The sequence below is a fragment of the Thermobia domestica genome, chromosome 9, assembly GCF_964235325.1.
Source record: "Thermobia domestica chromosome 9, izTheDome1.hap1.1, whole genome shotgun sequence".
In the NCBI taxonomy this organism is placed as follows: domain Eukaryota; kingdom Metazoa; phylum Arthropoda; class Insecta; order Zygentoma; family Lepismatidae; genus Thermobia; species Thermobia domestica.
In genome coordinates this window covers 77,362,991-77,383,734 of record NC_137462.1, presented here as the reverse complement: position 1 = coordinate 77,383,734, position 20,744 = coordinate 77,362,991, and the positions used below count along the sequence as shown (strand labels likewise).

Sequence of the window (20,744 nt, the reverse complement as noted above, 5' to 3'; positions counted from 1 at the left end):
AATACTAAGTGATGTTTGCAGGCTACATCACTTAGTAGCCCTTGTCCATTCTTTCTAAACAGGATCAATCTATAGAGTATTTTCTTCCACCTTCCGTCATAATTTTATCCTTTCAAGCCATAGAGAATACATTTATTCACCTTCACAGTTACCGTTCTTAAAAAAGGAAAATTATAGTATATTTAAAAGTGCGATTCTGTCATTTTGAAAGAAATTATGAACTTCCCCTCCAAAAAAAAAAGTCTAACGGGTGCAACCAACGCCCTAAAACCAGCCTGTGGGCACCCCTGCCTGCTCCAAATAGAAAATAGAATTTACATATTTTCTGGGCGAGTATTTGAGAGTTAGTATTTGATAGGTATATAGAATTTCATACACACCGACTATTTACTTGGAAATAAAATTCATATAGCTAACAAGTAATTGTTTTTGTATAAATATAACTACGCAGAACAGCCATAAATAAAGGTTTTGTATTACTAGGTAAATGTGCCAGTCCTCGACCACTTAACTAATTTTCGTATAATCCTTTAATCGTTGTTCGAGGATGCAACTAGCTTACGTGTGTTCCTAAAGCTATATTTCATCTACATTTTATCCAACACGGAGATAACTTATACCATTTATGTAATATTAATCGGAAAACACCGATGATTTATTTATTTGTAGTGTTCGACCAGGGCTGGATTTAATGTTTTGCCGCCCCTAGGCCCAAAAGCGTTTGGCCTTTCCCCCCTCGTCGATGAACAAAATTTTAACTACAAAATAATCATATAAAAAAACTTATTTTATAAATATCTTCGTTTTTGTACAAATTTTAATGCATTTTCACTTTGTATCATGTAAAGACTTGAATTGATAAAAATTCATTTTTTTAAGTAAATTTACAGAGAATGATTAATTTGAGTTTTACAATACGAGCTAGTTCAATAATACAAGAAATTCGTTTCAAATTTTCGACTGTACGTAATAGTTTTAATATTGAAAATACCGAGACTGTCTCTAAAATGACCACAATAATTGTTTGGACTGTTGAAATTTATTTAGATTGGTAGATTGGTAAGGTGGCAGATGTCGAGGGTCACATGCAAAAGAGAACTTACGGAAGGGGCCGTAGCGCATCATACGGACCGGCCTCTATGCAAATGTCCACTGCAAGTATAAGGTTAATATTTCACTTCGACTAATGATTCAAGCCATAGATTCGCAAAATCAATTATTTCTTGGAGCTTCATTTTTACTTTTATTATTTTTATTGAACTTTTACTTTTTTTTGGGGGGGGGGGCGTGGTGGATCAGTGGTAGAGCGTTCACCTCTGGTGCGTAGGGACCCAGATTTGATCCCAGCCCCCGCCAAGTGGACTTTGTGGTGGACAAACATCATGTGCGTGGGTTTTCTCGAGGTTCTCCCATTTCCTCCCACTATCTCATCCATTATTTCATCACCACCGTCTCCTTTGGCCTAACCGGCGTAACCGTGGGACGTTAAACTCAAAGATTTCATTTAGAATGAAGGGTTACGAGAGATTACAACTATTCTTAGATGCCTAACCAGATTCCAAAACCTACTTCTCGCTAGTTCTTACCTTTTTGGCAATATGTATTGAATCCGCAAGTTGTAATGCACTTATTTCATTTCCGATTTCGGTGGAGAGATAAGAATGGCAACTAAAGGTATTCTTGGGATGTTTAATTAATTGAAAAAAAATACGCTTATCTCTATTACAGTTTTTACTTTATAGTGATCAACGTTAGAACCGGACGTGGTTGATTTCTGTCATTTTTAGTTTGAATAGGTTAAGAGTGAATGTGAGAACTTTTCTTAGAAAACTAAATCGATTCTAAATAAATAAATAAATTTAAAAAAAACTTATATATATATATATATATATATATATATATATATATATATATATATATATATATATATATATATATATATATATATCATTTTTGATCTCTGTAGATCAATACTGAGACTGAAAGTTGTAGTAAATTTGTATCACTTCCGATTTTAGTACATTGTTAACGATGGAGATGAAAGGTATTCTTGGGACGCTGGATCAATTGCAAGAAACCATGTCTCGCTATATGTTATTGTCTTTGTTCTATAGTAATCAATGTTAAACCGAAAATGGCTAATTTCTACCTTTACCCATGGGTAAATCATTCTCATTAACGAACTTTCGAAATTATTATTTTAGCTATCGATCCCAGGAGACGGAATTCAATAATTCACTTGCATTTAGTAGTTCGCGTGTGAAGCAAAATAGTATAGGCGCACGAACTAATATTACAATATTGTAAATCCCACTTAGGTGATCTTGATAAATCGACGTGTTTTTCTCATATTTGGTTGTATTAGACAGTAATTCTGTGTTACAGAGAACGTTGAAGTATTGAAAGTCTAGGTCGTGTTATATGAATAGTTTTCGTTATGTTGAGAAAGTGGTATCGGTATACCTTGATATTAAAAACAAGAAAACATCGAAAACTATCCAAATACTGAAAACTATCGAAAAATCCCGACATTTCAAACCATCGATCGATACATCAAAATATCGCAAGTCCTACCCACGACCCTGTGCACCAAAGGTGCGCGTGCTAGCCAATAGTTTAGCGGGAAGAGCTGTGCCCAAACTCACGAAATCGGCGCTCACGAGTTCAAAACCCACGCTCACTCGACCTCAACCTCACGAAGTGAGCGTGAGGTCAGACTAGTGAGGTGAGCGTGATGTTAGAATGATGTGAGTGTGAGGTTTAGTGAACGTGAGGTCAGACTGATGAGGTGAGCATGAGGTCGAAATGAGTTTGTGAGCGTGAGGTTAGGTTGGAGACAAAGTTAAATCCGTGTTGTTCTTCAGTGTTTACCAACAATTTCTCCATATATCGTCAAAATCTCAGTCAATCAAGAACAAAACAACGGATTGTGCTGTTCATTTACCTGAGCTTACGCATTATGATCGTTTGGTTTTCTGTGAAGGCTGGTTAACTGGCATGATATCAAATGACGAATTCCCCTTATTTCAACAGTTCGACATTTACAGACAGGACAAAGGCGGAGTTATACGTATAAGCAACCAATTTTAAAGCAGACAAAGATCATATTTTCAAAGTGACTGTGAAATAGTTTAAATAGAAGTAAATGTAATTATAAAGTGAAGAGTGCTGAGAGGAGGTTTCTACTGGCCACATGGGGATACGCCCCTGTCATGACTGTTCTAGTGGAAATTTTTCTATCGGTGACAATTTTATATGGTGATTTTAATTTGTTTATAGACTGGCTTACACCCGTAACAAGCATTATAAAGTGTGTCTAAGATTGCTAGTCCATGGACACTTTTATTCACGACTTGGGATTAAAACAATGTAACATGTTCAAAACAAGAAAGTAAGCTAGATTATGTTATTTCTTCTCTTTAGCAACCGGACATTGTACCACAATTGAATTTCTTCCCTTCAGATCACAATTCTTTGTATTCTTACCCTCTCTTTCTTTCTTGAAAAACAATTATAAAACGCCAAGGAAATAAAACCAGCTTTTCCTCCACCCAGTGACATCATGCCCCCTGGTAGGAAATGTGCCGTATATTAGACCTTTTTCCTGGCGTTTATTAGAATAAGGCTCGGTAGATGACGCATCTGACTCGTTTATTGATGTCCTTAGGGGTCTTATGAAGGATTTTGTACCAGCGAGAAAAATGAACATGTCAGTTAAGTTTCTGTCTATTTGATGACTAAATCGAATAGGTACTTGTGAACGAAGTGCATGAAAGCTATGAAAGGATTTTCCAAGTGAACACACATCAGAATTTCTCGAACATTAGAAGACATTCAAAATATATATTCTAAGGCAAAGTTACAAGACTATATCAACAATATTACAACTAAAACTATAGAAAATCCGCGACTATGACACTTGTGGTCATTGATAAACTCTAAAAGGAAAACAGTTCATATTTCGTCTGAGGTTATTTATAATAATGGGACCAGTTGGTAATACCAGATCAGAGTTTTTCAATAAACTCTTTAGTAGTTCCTTTGCCTCCCTTCCCCATCTCACCTACCCTCGTTCCCTCTGTCAAACCTATCTGCTCAGATCTCCTTTCACAGACTTCTACCACATCTGACGAAGGCTTGTCTCATCTTAATTCCTTGCACGTTCGTAGGACATTATCTCCGGACAACATATACAGGGTGGACCATTTATCTTGATACGCCCTTGTAACTTTTAACCTAATAGAAAAAAAAAATTGTACCATACACATATTGGCGGAGGGACATTGTTTGACATACTCTCCGATGTCACCACGTTAAGAATGTCATCAACCCAACATAGTTATATTTTTTCAAATGGCTCTCTCTACGTCAGGTTATTGCGTATTTCAAATTTACATGTTAAACAAAAACTTACAATAGCATTGTTGTTAGTGTTGCAAACTAATGACGTTACAACATTACAAACATCCGAATGTTGGTGGTCTCTATAGCAGTAACAACGCAAATGACATGGACGGGGCAATCCACATACAAAGTACTTTAGACGGATTTCGATTGAATAGGAACAAAGATACAAGGGATTGAATATGACTTTTTCAAAAGCCTTTATTTCGAAAAAACTGTTATGTGCCTTTCGTGTGGGAGACCTGAGATTCCCGGCAGGAGCTGACGTGATTCGGATCCCACGTTAAGCTGTAGATCCACGTCTCTTAGCTTCGTTGCTGAAAGGGACGCTAAACTCAAATACAATCCAATCCAATGGTAAAACTGCTTAGATAAGTACCTCATCCAATTGGATAGATGGCTTTCAATAGATGGGATCGTAACGTCGTTTACAGCAACATCTCTCAAACCGTTCTAGAAATATGGTAAAGTTCGCAACACTGCTTACAAATTACGTAATTCGGAGAACTTGTCGTAATTACACCTATCAAAAAGTATTGTTATAATGTTATAGAAGCAAAGTAAATTAGAAAGTGTTTCTAAAAGTTCCCATAAATACGCTATTTTAAGCAATATACCAACTTTTTTTTTTTTTTTCATAACCGTAAAAACATTTTTGGCTCCTCCATGAAGCTAATGTTATCCACATTAAACCAGGTATATCAAAAGTCATAGATCAACTTTGTTAAAAGTAAAGAAACGACAAAATAGAATTATTGAAATAGGTAGTTTCTAATCTTAAGTTGATGGAATTTTCCGTTTGGGCTATACACTGTAACAGAACGTTTTCAGTTTAGCTGGCTGTTCGAATGGATCATGAGATCACGTAGAACGTGCATACTGTTATGTGAGGGAACCTAGAACCCTTCGAATCTTCTTTCTATTGTGTGCGATTATCAGTCCTTCCGAATGTTTAACACGCTTACTTTTTGTGCATATGGCAAAGCTTCGATTCCGGATGACAGCCTGATCTTCACTAGCTTCCACGGTAGGGAGAGGAATTTCCTCGTTAAATTTGAGGAAACAATCTGAGACCTTAATAGTTTTCACTTTCAATATGAATGAGAGGGAGAAAGAAAAATATGGTTCCGAAATCGGACGTAAGAGTACCATTATTGACTTCCATGGTAATATTTGTGTGTGCCTGTGGTGGATTTATAAGTACGTTTAAAAGACATAAGTAAAATTACGAAAATAAAGTGCTTACACTAATGGGCTTTCTCACCATCTTTTGAGCATTAATAACGCACTAAGGGAAGCACTTTATTTTCATAATTAACGACATACATCAGTAAATGCCCATTTTTCAAAGTATTTGGCTGAATTAAGTTTAAATAATATCAGATTCGCTCAACTGTAGAGGTTAAAGCTTCCCTCTATCTTCAACTGAACACTTCCCTGGTAATACATGGGAAAACATACGGAAATACTAGTGGTGGTGTGCGCAGTAAAACCGGTAAAAACTGCCTACCTACACAGTAAATATAAGAGAATTTTCCCCGAATGTTGCCCTGAAGGATTTTCTTAAAAGTTGTGGTGAATTCATTCCTGTGACTGACTGACACCGAAAGCAATAAGTTTCAAAGAAAGCACACGTGAAAGTCGGGTAAGTCTTTACGTTTAAGATGGGATAGTTCTCCGACTGATTTCAATCTTAAGCATTATGAATAATTCTTAAGTCTCTAAGAAAACGGACCATGTTCCAAAAAGAATAAATTTAACGAAAAGTATCATGCAACTCATCTTTTAATACGAGATAAATTTACCTCTTTGTTCTTGACAGATTTCAGGCCCAAAGAACATACTTTTATTATTCAGCTGTGTATAGGCATACATAAATGCTTAATCGTTTGATAGAATAGGGACCACCTTTCGCCCTCAGGACAGCTCTGATGCAACGTGAAATGGAGTCAGAGAGGTTATGAATGGTATCAAGTGGAATATTTCACCATTTCGCGTGCTGTGTATCACTCAGTTCCGTGAAAGAGCATAGAAGCGGAATTCTGTGTCGGATGCATGTCTCCGAAACGGACCATACATGTTCAGATCTCTTCAATTCAGGACCTGGAGAGGTGTTTAAATTCATTCCAGTGTTCCTCAAACTGCGTCGCAAAAATTCAGCTGTGTAAATGGGCTCATCATCATCCTGGTACATGGTGTCACTGCCCGACCCAGAGTTATCTAGACCATAGGATGAATATATTCCCCTAAAATGGCGACATAATCACAGGCAGTGATGCGATCGGTAAGCATCAGCGCAAGACCCATTGAATAAACCAGGATACTGCGGCCCACAGTATACAGAACTGCTGCCATGTTTTACGGTTGGGCGGAGACACTGCGAATCCGCCACAAATATGGCATGATTTGAAATAAGAACGATGACTCATCCCCATCATATCAGACGTTTCTAGTCATCAGGGGTCCATGTTGCATATTCGCGGCACCATTGACATTATGCTAAAGCATTTGGCCCCTTATCAGCGGTTTCATCCGTGCGACCCGACACCGTAACTCCATGTCATGTAAATCGCGGCAGATTATGATTGTCGACACAGGCTGTGGAAAGAGCTGCTTGAGTTCCTCCACCATTTACACTGCAGTGATAACTGACTGATATCCCTTTAATGCTCTGTGGAGAACTTTCATTGAGAGTTTTCTTCCGACCACTGTTCCGGTTTTATCGCGAGTTTTGTAGGCCAACACCTTTGCCACTATTGCTTACGATACATCGAACAGTTGCCAATTTCCCTCTTTGGAAATCGCCCATGTTACACCATCACCGTTTGCTCAATTCACTGCACACGCGTTCTACTGCACCTTACGTAGTACGAAGCCCTAACACTATCAACGCCAAGCCGAAGCTGTTGTCACCGTCTGAGCCAACCCATGCGTCTGACGTGTTTCCAACTCCAGATGTTTCCATTAAATTGGCAAGTATCTATACTTCAAGTAAGGACTGGGAATTACAATTATAAAAACTAGGGGAAATATATATGGTGTTCCATATAGGACGACGAATTTTAAAATTAAAGGCAAAGCTTCTTCATTCAATGGTTATATCTTACATAAATGTAATCGGTAGTAACTCCTGTTCCCATTTACCATACATATGAAATACGATGTCAGATATATGTCTACCCGCACTGAGTATGCATCTATTTATACTCTCTATAAAATTATTGATAACGCTCTCACAAATGTCTGTCCCGATGTCTCCAATCAGGCGTATGATCCCTGCCTTCAGTTTGAAAAGAATGTGTGGTTTGTTGGTGTTCACTTGTGATTGCACAAACTCCAAGAAGAAGAAATCACAGGGTGTAAGATCACATGACCTTACCGCCCACTTTGGTAAAATATCTTCATAGTACGAACAGGTTGCTAAATCGTAATCTGCTTCACGACTGAACACGAACAATCGATTCAAAAGAATTGGAACTATATTAATCGGAGTGAAAGCAGGTAACTATAAAGAACAGGTCTGCTCACTTCAAAATAAAGAAAACGCATTCGATTCAACTTTGGCGTCCTATATGAAACACCTTTTACTTACAAAATAGAATAAAAATGCTTGTATAATCATAGACATGAAAAATATATATATTAATTGATCATACATATATTGTCCTTTCTGCCATTAACATGTCGCCCAGCAAGCAAAGTTTCAATTATCCTTTAATTTATTTTTTCAGAACAAAAGAACAAGTGAATAGATTATTATCTTAATAGTTTATTATTAAGTTGTTTACAAATAATGAAATATAAACTTTATTCCCTTGGAAACTTTGGCCGATCTGATCTTGTTTTTACATAATTTTTCTCTCGATACAAATTTTCGAACAGTAAAGCGTGCCTATTTATACATACACACACAAACACTGTTCTGTTAAAAACTCTACGATCTATTATTATGAAAATGAAAAATTGGGTCTACTACAGAAATTACCCTTGTTGGGAAAATGTTCTGTTATTAGACTGATAAATAGACAATACACTCGATTGACAAAGATGTTCTGTTCTAAGAAACTTAAAACAGAAAATTTTGGATAAAATCAATGTGTAGGTGATAAATTAATTATCAAAGAAAGAAATTGTTGAGCATGGCTTTCACGATCAGTCAGATCTTCAGGTAATTGTTTATGCATATTCAAAATCAAGAGCAACGATATTCAGAGAAAAAAATTGAGGGTAACTTTTCTTGGTAGTTTTCTTTACTTTCTTTCATATATAAAAAAGCATTGTCAATAAAGTATCTTTATTAAATTAGGGCGATCACATGTCTTGTTTCTTAAAGAATTAGACCCGACGGATTGAATAATTAATTTTTTGATGCAATTTGGAAATAACTGTGAGTATTCGCTAGTTTAATTTCCTCCCTCACTGAAGTACGGAGGAACTGCAATGAGGTAAACAGTTAATTTCTTTTTAACCACCGGTTCAACAATTAATACAAAGTAGTACCCTTAATACAATTAATACAAAGTAGTACCCTTAATACATACAATTAATGCTGAACCCTTTATTATACTTCTTGAAGTGTAAATTTTTTTCAATAATGGATATCAACTTAGCTTTAAATTGACCTGTTACGTATAACGTCTTATTAATATCAATTTTATATTTGGCTTTGAGTGTTCATAACAATGCTTCAAGTGACGTACGAATCAGACAAGGTTACCGAACCTGCAGATAATGAATACTTTTGAACAAATACTAGAGACAGCACTGTGTCACAAATCTCAGAATCCTGCCGTTTATCAATTCTTCACTCAAAGAAGCCTTTACTACTATCTCTTGCTTGTCGCTTTTCTCTGCTGCATTAATATGTGTACTCTGTAATTTTTTAACTTTAAAAAATCTTGCAATTCTATTGTTCTATAAGTAAGGTTAATGGGCCACGAACAAAAGATTCGGGACTACACTCATCAAAAGACAAGTGTCCTGATCATTTGCCTATTCCGAAGCTCTTTATATTTATTTAATAATTTCGACGTAACATGCAAGTTTTAAAGCTACTCATCGAAATTCAAAAGCAGTTCGTTTAAGTTTTTCCTGTACATGTACGCAATATTTCAAGCTATACGTTAATAGTGTTTCATTCGTTTCAATTTACAAGTCAGCAGTAAGGACACAGGTACACATACGCTCGAAGAGAACAAATAGAAGTTGCAATTTTTTAGTTTGAAATGTAACTTGAAAGAGATTCGAGGTTTTGAAAACTTTTTATTACTAGTATTGCTCATTTACTTGATTTTTATCATTTAAGTTTAAATGCCTTAGTAGGTCGCGGTCAAATTTCAGGATTAAAGTGTCTTATAAAGGAACAAACCACTAATTCGTTGTTGTGACTATCAGATCAGAAAACTCGAACCCTCTTTTTCATTACCGGAATAAGAAATAGTTACATTAACCATTACATATGCTCTAAGAAAAAGCTAATATTACAGTACAGGACAGTTCACGCGAAACCAAATTATATGGACTATAGACTACATTTCACTGTCATCCTGACTTACTAGTTACCAGTACGTCTTCACACAGGCGTTAGGCAATTCTCTCTGGGGGCCTTTCTACGTCACTGCTTATCTTTCCTTGCCAATTGAGTTGATCGTCAAGAAGTGCAGCAATGGTGTGACTGACTATTTAATATTCAGTATTCCATTCAGTACATAATGATGGAGGCTTGTGTTCACACAGCATTCAAAAACCGCACGATAATTTTGCTAATATGTTTTCGGCAGTACATATTGTTTGGTGCGGAAAGTAACTTACGTCAGCGAACAATGGTGAAAAAAAAAGCCATGTGCTCGGATAACCGTGGGTGTTGTTGAGCCCAAGAGATATAACTACACAGAAATTGTTCCACATGAAGCCACATTAACAAAATTAAACGAAACATTTAACATACCATAGCTATGCCCTTTAGGTTAAAGACGGAGGATTAATGGAAATGAATGATATGAACTTGTAGAATGAGAATACTGGAGGAAACAAAAAAAAAAGAAAAAAAAGAAAAGAAAACCCACGGTTATAGTTATGTCCGTCATAAATTTACATGACCAGAACCAAATCACAAATCTCTTGCACCAATGGTGAGAGCTCCAGCACTGAGCCACCGTGCATGACGCCACATCAAGTTACACTAGTGGAAGAGTTTTTAAAAAAACAAAAGATGAGGAAATATGTGTGAATTGCAATTGGATACTGAATGCGAACGTAGACATACATTTGGGCCCGTTGTAGCACATCATGTGAGATAAAGCGTGGTTTGACATCTTTGGACACATTTATAATTGACATTTCCTGCACCAACTGTCCCTTCATGATTCAAATACGTTAAAATAATATTTAAAATACTGTGAATTGCTCAATAATGGAAAGCTTTTGTGAATGGGGCATTGAATCTCCCGGTTCCATAGCCCATAGTGTCAGTGAATTGTTGAGTATACAAATCTTGGAACAATTCATTATGCAGTTAATCCACCACAAGCGTTCCTACATAGCTCTTAACGATTTTTCACAGAAAATACAGTGAGCAAGGAACTATGACCACCACGGCTACCAGACTTAACCGCGTGTGACTTTCACCTTTGGGGCTACCTCAAGCGTAGGACTTGATGTCCATGGACAGTGGCCAACTCAAATTGAAACTCATGTTTTGAGTGTCAAATTACCTGGTTCAAGTGATGTTTCACTAGATCTTAACGAATTAGCTTCGCACAGACATCAGCGGAAAGAATTTTCCAGCACCTTATGTAACGAAACGTATATGCTTTTTTCGATTCTAGTATAAAAACACACGGAAATAGCACCACTATCTTTTCCTAATCTACTGTAAAGAATACGATATCATTTTTGTTGATAAAGTTCTTCTCGGGCAATCAGCCAGGTGAAAACTGGTGGATAGGCCAACGTTTCGAGAGCTGTCATCGTTCTCCGACGGAAGCCCGATGGTAGTCTCGGCCATAGCGTCTACAGGAAACCTACTCACACTGACCTCTATTTCAATGGCAACAGTTTTCATCATAAGTCACAGCGAAACACCGTCATCAGCACACTAGCACATAGAGCGAAAGACATCTTAGACGAAGAATCCCTCCTTCGGGAACTGGATCATCTCAAGAAGACGCTACTCCAGAATAATTACAAGCAGCATGATATCAGTTTGGCCCTGAAAAGGACCTTTTCTGAACAGAGGAAATCCAAAGAAGAAACTGAAGAACCATTGAGTATAGCAGTTTTACCATACACTGGACAACTTTCTGGAAAGATCTCCCGGATTCTGAAAAAACACAACATTAAGACCATACACAAGCCGCCACCAAAAATCAGAAACTTACTTCGCCCGATCAAAGATGACTTGGGCTTAAAGACACCAGGCGCGTATCGTATACCCTGTGAATGCGGAAAGGCTTATATAGGACAAACAGGATGCACCATTGAATAACGTTGCAGAGAACATGAAAATTACATTAGACTATTCCATCCAGAAAAATCAGGTTTAGCTGAACATAGTTTAACAGAAGGCCATAAAGTTTTATTTAAGGACACATCCATCATTACCAAGAGCACCAATTACTGGACCAGGATAGTAGCCGAATCTCTTGCCATAGTTCATGAACCGAACAACGTTAACAGAGACACTGGATTTCAACTCAGCCCCCTGTGGAACCCGGTCATCAGTACCACAGCAAAGAAAACAACACACAAACATCCAGATAACCCTCAGCCAATCAGTACCACAGACTACGGAACATAGCCAGCCAATCACAGCTCCAGTTTTCGGATTGAATCAGCCAATCAGGAACCAGCATTTTTGCCAGCCCAGAGTATATATTACTTATATCCGCTGATCTCTACATAATTGCCCTGATGATGAGAACGCTGACAGCTCTCGAAACGTTGGCCTATCCACCAGTTTTCACCTGGCTGATTACCCGAGAAGAACTTAATCATATACGCCGCCAGGAAAGCTTCAAATCTTACATTTTTTTTTTTTTCTACGAACGCACCCACATTATATTGTAAAGTTATATGAAAACTCCAGCAAGAAAAGTAAACAATGAACCCTCAAAGCAGATTAAAGCTTTTATGAAAAATATTTAAAAAAAAAAAAAAAAATCTCTGTTTCTACGTTGCTAATGTTTATTATAAACGTAGTGTGCAATAGATCTGATCTGACCAATACGCAAAATACTCATCTGCAACTTATGCAAAGGACACCCTGATACTAAAAAATAAAAAATGAAATTCGCAATAAAAATAATGCAATACATTATCAACAACTACTATAATTATTTTTAACTCTCAGCAATAAAGAAACAAGTCACTCAGAAACGTTTACTAAATTGCTCACAGCCATTATCGATTTTTTTTATCCCCTGTATTTCTTTTCTCGTACAATTCATAGCTAGCACCTTCGAATATATACTTACACTTTTACATAAAATGATCTTAATATATAGTAACAATTTGTCTATACAATGAAAACCTTAACTTTTGTTTACCATTATTAATATCTATGTAATTTTATTTATTTTTACACGCTTTTTTTCTTTTCTTAAAAAAAGCATAATTACGTACTTTTCCAATCTCTTACAATTATGCAGAAAGAGGCGGGCAACAAAAATTAATACCAGATGTTTACGAGAACCACAACTTACAATATTGAATATCAGCACTAAATATAGTTGCAATAAAATATATATCATATTGTGTCCTTTCAAACTCTGATTTTATCTGATAATAGAATCCATAACAAGTAAGGACAAATGGCTATATGTTTCGTTTAACTGTGTTTGTCAAGACATGTACATCATCTAAATAAATCTGTGAACACTTTCGATTATCACCTAACAGTATAAAAAGTAAGAAGATAATGTTAAGAAGCCATGTTGCCTCTGTGTCATGCATGACTATATGATGATTTTATTTATTTAATCTTTAGTGAATGTGTATTCTAAATGATATATGAGGAATTGGTGTTTTATAAAAATCTGCTGGATAATAATTCTTTTATATTGTATATATATCTTGAAAAAGTTACTGAGCAGCATTTATTTACTGTTTTGGAGTTATATAAGGCTTATAATTAGTCTGTATATTACGAGATCTCTCTCCTTTAAAAGTATTTAACGATGGTTAATGTGAAGGAGTAACTAGAGTTCTCTGAGGATTAGTCACTAAGATTTAATGATTGAAGCTGAACGTTCCTTTTCAATATCAACACTGTACGACACAATTTACTGCTTGTGTGATCTTAATATAGCAATGATTTGTCTATACAATGATAACCTGAACTTCTGTTTACCAAAATTTTATGTATTTTTAAGTGTCTTTTTTAGAAAAGCATAAGAAAATATTACGTACTTTTCCAAACTCTTACACTTATGCAGAAAGAGGCAGACAAACATGAATTAACACCAAACGTTTACGAGAACCACAACTTAAATATATTGGTGTTAACTTATAGAACCCGAAACCACAAGCGTTAGCCACCTGGGCATGAAGAGAAGATTTGTACTGAAGAGTTTTTAGTGTGCAATAGGGTGCGGTCAGCACAAGGTTTATAATCAGTGATACATCTGAATATCCTGTATGTATTGTGATATGCAGCTAACAGTTTGATATTGAAATCATGTGTAACAAATGTTCTTTCAATACTGTTGGAAATTCATCACATAATTTTGCGTACTAGGACGCCACAGAATGAATCGTCATTTTCCTTGCGTTTGCTTTCACATAATATGAATATTCAAGGAGCTTAGTCTTTACAGTTGATTTTTACATCAGTAATTCCATATAAGAAAGTAAACAGTTCAATCACCAAATAACTCACACTTGTCAAAACTGGTCAAGTAAAATGTACACAATATGCATATATAAAAAAAGTTTCGAAACAAAACATTTTATGAATTATTATTAAAGGAAATAGTTATACGTTTGAACTTATTTAAACAAAAACAAACATCATCATGACATAAGTTTGGCGAACATTTTTTTCGCAAGGTTGTAACTTTTACCTCATGTTCTACGTACCAACGTTAAATATATACATTTTTATAAGGCTGAAATAACAATCTACCATAAATTACTATTAATTATGTACTTAAGCTACAAAATAGGTAAAATTGATGTTTTTAACAGTGTTCACCATTTCTTTTCTTTTCTTTCTTTTTTTTAAAATTTAATTGCACAATTTGAATTACTATATAAACCATATTCTAAATTAAAATTTAATATTCAAGATCACAATCTATTTACTAGGAACACTGATCACAATTAAAAATATTACGAGTAAAATCAAACCACATAACAACCAGAACATTGGTTTCGAAAGCATGAACATTTAGACTGTTATATAATACTGGATTACTTTGATCTAAAAGTCAGCTATTACCTAATATAATGCTCTGCAAGATAAAGACATTAGTACTTAATTTTTGTTATAGTTTAATAAATGATTTCACTAACACAGGACCGCCTATAAAAATTGTGGCCTACTTCATATACGCATTCATTAGGCGCTAAGAAATATTATAATGAATGGTACGTGATTTCAGGTAATTTTATAAAAGTACGAAGGAAACACATTTGTGAGTAAAACTTAAATAATAGTATTTAAGGGGGGAAAAAACTTATATTTACTGGTTGCTCTTACAGAATTACCTTCCATTCGCATGATATTTCATCATGGTAAGCGGTCTTGATTGTGCATACTGATACAACAGCTTTTGTGTTGACTGATAGATGCTTAACGATCCTTATCAGTACTGAAACTATAGGAGTTAAATAAGTTTTGAGTGTTGAATGGTACAATGCTAATTTATCACAATTGTTCTATGTTTAAGAGCATGAGCTTGAACAGCCTGGATATACATTTGTTCTGTAAATCTGATATTGTTAAGACAACACTGTGAAATATAAGTTCATAAATCATTCAAAACTTTTCAACAGTTTCGATTCAAGTTTGTGGGATTAAGAACGAAAATAGAAAATAATTGAAAATGATAAAACATACAATATTTTATTGTATTACAAAAAGAGGGAAAAACAAACCTTTTTATTGACTTACTACTTAAGTTAAAAAAATGCCCACCTCTCTGCATAATAAAGAAAAACGACGCGAAATTACAGTCTTCTTGGTTTCTTGTACAAAATTTAAATATGTTTTTAATTCATCTCCCTTTAAGCTTTAGTAGATATTATGATTTTATACTGTATATATAAACAAAACATAACCAGAAACTTATACCTGACAATAAAACTGGCCACAAAACATGTGCAGAATATGTGGAAAATGTGTTTCAAAATATATTAAGATTCACAAAAACAACAGTTTGAATTAAGATGAATACGAACAAAAAGATGACAGTACAATGTTACAACAAAAATCTCACGCAAAGCACTTTAGTGCTTTAAATATACATTTGTCTCCTTCTCTTTATACTTACATATACGTATGTGAAGACAAAATAATCAGTAGTTATCTTTAACTGATGTAATTGGGCAACATCATCAAAACACTAATCTTTGGACGGTTTTACGCTAGTTAATCTTATTCAACGAAATTGATACTATGAAGTTATAGAATTTTGGGGCCATATTGTAATAAGCCACTAATTGCTATATCCTTTCTGGCACGGAAGAGAATTTGGTATGGGAGAGAAATAATTACCCCCTGATTGCTATACTTCCTTTTTGTATGGTAGGGAAATACACTGACAAGCCAGAACATTATAACCACCTACTTAGTATTTGGTATGTCCACCTTTGGTTTGCAGGACAGCAGCAATGCGGTTTGGCATGGAAGTAACAAAGCCTTGATAGGTGGCTGGAAATATAGCGCACCAAATCTATCGAGGCGCTCACCCACCCTCACTCACAAGTCACTTAACCTGTAAATACCACAATGAGCTGGGATCTACCGTTCAATGACATCCCACGGGTGTTCAATTGGATTAAGATTGGGTGACTTTGGAAACTATTGCAGCGATTGAAATTCACCATTGTGCTCTTCAAACCACTGCAGCACAACATTGGAGTTGTGACAAGGAGCTGGAAATATGGCCGACATGAACGGGTGTACACAATGACCTGCTGATAGCTACGAGCCGTCATGGTGCCCTCCACATGCACTATCGGACTCATGGATGACATGAAGGTCCTTCAAATCATAATGGAGCCTCTACCGGCCTGTCGTCGTCCTATGTGCACGTCTCGAGCAACTGTTCCCTTGGAAGCTGACGGATTCTGATCGAAGTTATGATGACAGTATTATGATTCATCAGACCATGCAACATGGTGATATTGGAAGACGGTCCACATTCCAATCATAATCAATGATGCCGTGCGGTTAACGTGTGGGGCGTCAGCTGTGGAGGTCCATGTCGAACAGCGTACGGTAAACCTTATGTTCGGACACACTCATGCACTGTCCACTGTAAAAGTAAGTCAAAGTCTACTGTAAATTAGGCCAGTGTAGTACCAACCTCGATAGTCAACGATGTCCTACATTTTTAATGATGTGTAGTTGTCCCATGTGTTCTGATTTGGTGCGTTAATATATTAATTAAGACGCACCTGAATTTTGAAGGCAATTTTTCGAAGAAAAAGTGCGTCTTATAGTTTGTAAAATACGGTAATTATTCCATTGTAAGTTTGTTTCGCAAGCTGTATCTGGAAGCTAGTCAGATAAATAAATAGTCCTTATATTATTGGTCTTCCAGACATATTTTATCATTAGGTTCCTAATCCTAAAGTAAGAAGTGTTCGTTATATGGCATCTTTTATACCTTAAAGAGAAGATTTGTTTTCGAAATAATAAAAATAACAGTACAAAAAGTTTGGTTTTAAGAAGCTAATTTTCATTGAAAAAAATATATATATATATTTGGTTAAAAACCTGGTTTTAAACCCACCAACTCTGCTTATTACTAGATATAATAGCATAAAATCTTCCAAAGAATAGTGTTAATTCATTCCACTAAAGCAAGCTGTATCAACACGTTCCTGTTTTCTTTTGTATTTTAAATGTTCAATATTAAGCAACTTCTGTAAAAAGAACTTGCATTTTTATTTTCAATAGTATATACAAAGTTTCCGCCCGTGTTAAGTTCATGCACGTAAATATAACATGGGAACATGTATTTACATATACATATAGATATTTAGAAATAATCAACGCTCAGGAAATATTACTTGCTAGTTTGACTTTATTCACTGGAATCGCCGATGCACTAGTAACCAATGCATTTTCAACTTTTGCACATTCACTCCATGCTTCACTACATTTGTTTGTTTTAGTTTTCTTCTTTTTAATTATTCAAAAACCACACGCAATGTCTCATACACACACATATATATACACATACGCACAAGCACAAAATAGGTTTGATTTTCTTTTCCATTTTGATAATTGCACTGAGAAAAAAAATTGACTAAAAATAGCTACAACCTACAGGAAGGAAGAAAACAATGTCGAGGGTTGGTCAACAAATAAAGGGAGATGGAGTTTTACATTTGTCCTTGCTTGTCTTCACTAACAATAATTATTTGAGTCTTAAATACAAACACAGCCCTCTTTCTTTGCTTTGGCCAATTTTGTTGTTGTTACTATTAATCTAATCATGTCATTGCGATCAAGAACACATTTGGGTAGCACTAAAAAATACTGCCTTCGAAATCAATATATATACAGGGCATTTCAAAACAACACCGACGTTTGGGAGATGATTCCTGACACCAAAATAAGACAAAAAGTATAGACCAATCTGGGTGCACAAACGCTTCCTTTCGGAGTTACAGGCTGCCGAAAACATGAAAAAGGGAATTTTAAAGGTCCGTAGATCTAAAGCTATGGGACCTACCGTAGTCGGGTCAAGACTTCACTTAGGAACCAATGTGTACCCTATCCAAATATGCAAGTTTCAGAATCCTGCGGTACTTCCGCAACAATTTTTATACAGATAGTTGATGAGTACTTCAAATTATATGCTGTAGCCAAACTCCCTCTATAAAAATTGTTGCGTGAGTACCTTCGGATTCTGAAACGTATTTTTGGTAACGCACATATTAGTTCCTAAATAAACTTTTGACCCAACTACGGTAGGTCCCATAGTTTTGGAGCCATAAACCTTTGAAGTTCATTTGTTCATGTTTTCGACAGCTTGTAACTCTGAAAGAAAGCATTTGTGCACCCAGGTTGGTCTATACTTATAATCATCTATGTTCATGCCTTATTTTAAACATGTATTACTTTTCCAATTATTTGCAAGAATCTAAGAGACAACTGAATGAGATCATTCGCTGAAGAGGTTTCCTAACGAAATTAATTCAACATAATTCAAGACTAATTCGATTCTTATTTTAAACTGCTATTAAGCTGTTATATTAACGGTTGTCTACAAGTCGATAATTTAATAGCATATACGTACGATATATTCGCATACATTTCTACATTGCCTTGATATTTTAATATTTTCGAAATATACCACTACTACCGTAGAATATGTGAAATTATTTCAGAGATAAATATATTTCGAAGAGTACCATTAGATTTCATTGACGTGTGTAAATGTCGACGACATCTAAGGAACCATATCTCAATTACCGAAGCCATGTCTAAATTGATCGTTTCTGGTTAGAGTATAAAAATTCCACTGAGCGATATTATTTTAATCTATTTTATACGAAAACTGGACTGCAAAATTTATTTTTAGAAGACTCTGAACTTCACATGCAATTTTTATATTTAAAAATCAAACAGAGCACTTATAAAACGAGTTTCAATTTCAGGAAGAATAAAATTTAGAATCAATATTCAGCATTAACGTCTCCTCCCTTCCAAATTCTTTAGCAAGATCAACAAGAGAAATCTTTTACTGAATAATCTAACATGAATGAAGTTCAATGACCTCATATCAATCTTTACATAACACAGTTTTTACTTTACTTCTACAAAAAAAAGCAGATACCACTATAGTAAATGGCGTTTTTTTTTTTTAAATACATACAAACAACATGCATATCCCGCCATAATAAAGAAAATGTCTTTCTTCAGAAACAAGCTATTCATAACCGTATTAAAAGACGCGTTGTTTTCAACAAATGTTACTTCAATTCTGAAGCTGTCGTACTAATTCTAAATGCCTACAGTACAATCTGTCAGTTCCTAAACGTTAACACCTGAGCACCTGGATCATATTATACAGTATTGTGCCAACAACAGTTCTTATATTTCAAGAATACTCGCTAGAGCGCTACTAATCCTGAACTCTAGTGGGAACAAAGCACATTTATTTGAATTAACCCGATCAGTCTTGTTTAGGAGCCATACGGAAGATGTTCATATACGTATAGCTTTGTACTTCAACTAACGGCACAAAAAAAAAAGTATTTCCTTTTCTTACATTTTTAAACCTTTTCTAAAATTATTTATTGACCTTCCCTCGCATTTCTTGACTAAGAATCACAAAACTCAAGGACTAGGACTTGTATCAGAGAGACGGAAGGACCAAGGTAATAAAACACATATCTAGTCAGGAATTCGAAACAGCAATTCGAGATAGCTTAATTACCATCACCCACTTTTAATCCGGAGTATGAGGTGGTTCTGTACTGAAGTAGGGAGCAGTGTCTCTCACAAGAAGCGTGTGGCATACATCACACACTTTAGAAGCTCTCTGATTGGGACCACTGCGAACCGTATGGGATAAACAGTTCGTGCAAAATATTCGTCCACAGTGTCGGCAATGTTGCTGTTGACAGAAATTAAAATTAAAAGCATTATTAGCACACGAACTATTTAAAATATAATTTAAAAATCTGAATTACTTCTAAAATGTCACAGATCAAGGAAGAACAGAAAGTATTACCGGCTGCTAAAACGAAATATGACATCGAACAGGAAAGAACGATCAAAATCCAAAACAGAAATCAAAACATTTCTCTTATATGAAACTAAATAATGCATGAAAACAACACGTAACTTTGCTGATAGCAACACACACATTATATATATATATATATATATATATATACACATATATATAAAGTGTGTGAGAAAAGTAATGAGACTGGTAACACTGTGGGCGATCTGGCAATGTTGTGTCTACCGGCCTGTGCTAGACCGGTTTGTTTATCCCTTCCACTTCCTCAGTCCGAGTTAAAACTCCGTACAGCTAACACATTATTTTTGACAGCGCCATCAGTGAAGTTGTGTTTTTGTTGTGTGTTACACAAATGGAGCATTGGAATTTAGAGCAACGTTGTGCAATAAAGTTTTGTGTTAAACTTGGTGA

General features: G+C 35.4%; 1 protein-coding gene across 2 annotated transcripts in view; it reads right to left on the bottom strand.

Moving 5' to 3' along the window:
* Positions 1 to 8,153: 8,153 nt before the first annotated feature.
* The window catches only part of Rbpn-5 (Rab GTPase-binding effector protein rabaptin-5), a 94,151-nt gene continuing 81,560 nt past the window's right edge, over positions 8,154 to 20,744 (bottom strand). For both annotated transcript variants that reach the window (XM_081771380.1, XM_081771382.1), the window contains exon 15: positions 8,154 to 20,201. In XM_081771380.1, the coding sequence (XP_081627506.1) occupies positions 20,034 to 20,201 (168 nt within the window). In that variant the 3' untranslated portion in view covers positions 8,154 to 20,033. The remainder of the gene's footprint in view (positions 20,202 to 20,744) is intronic.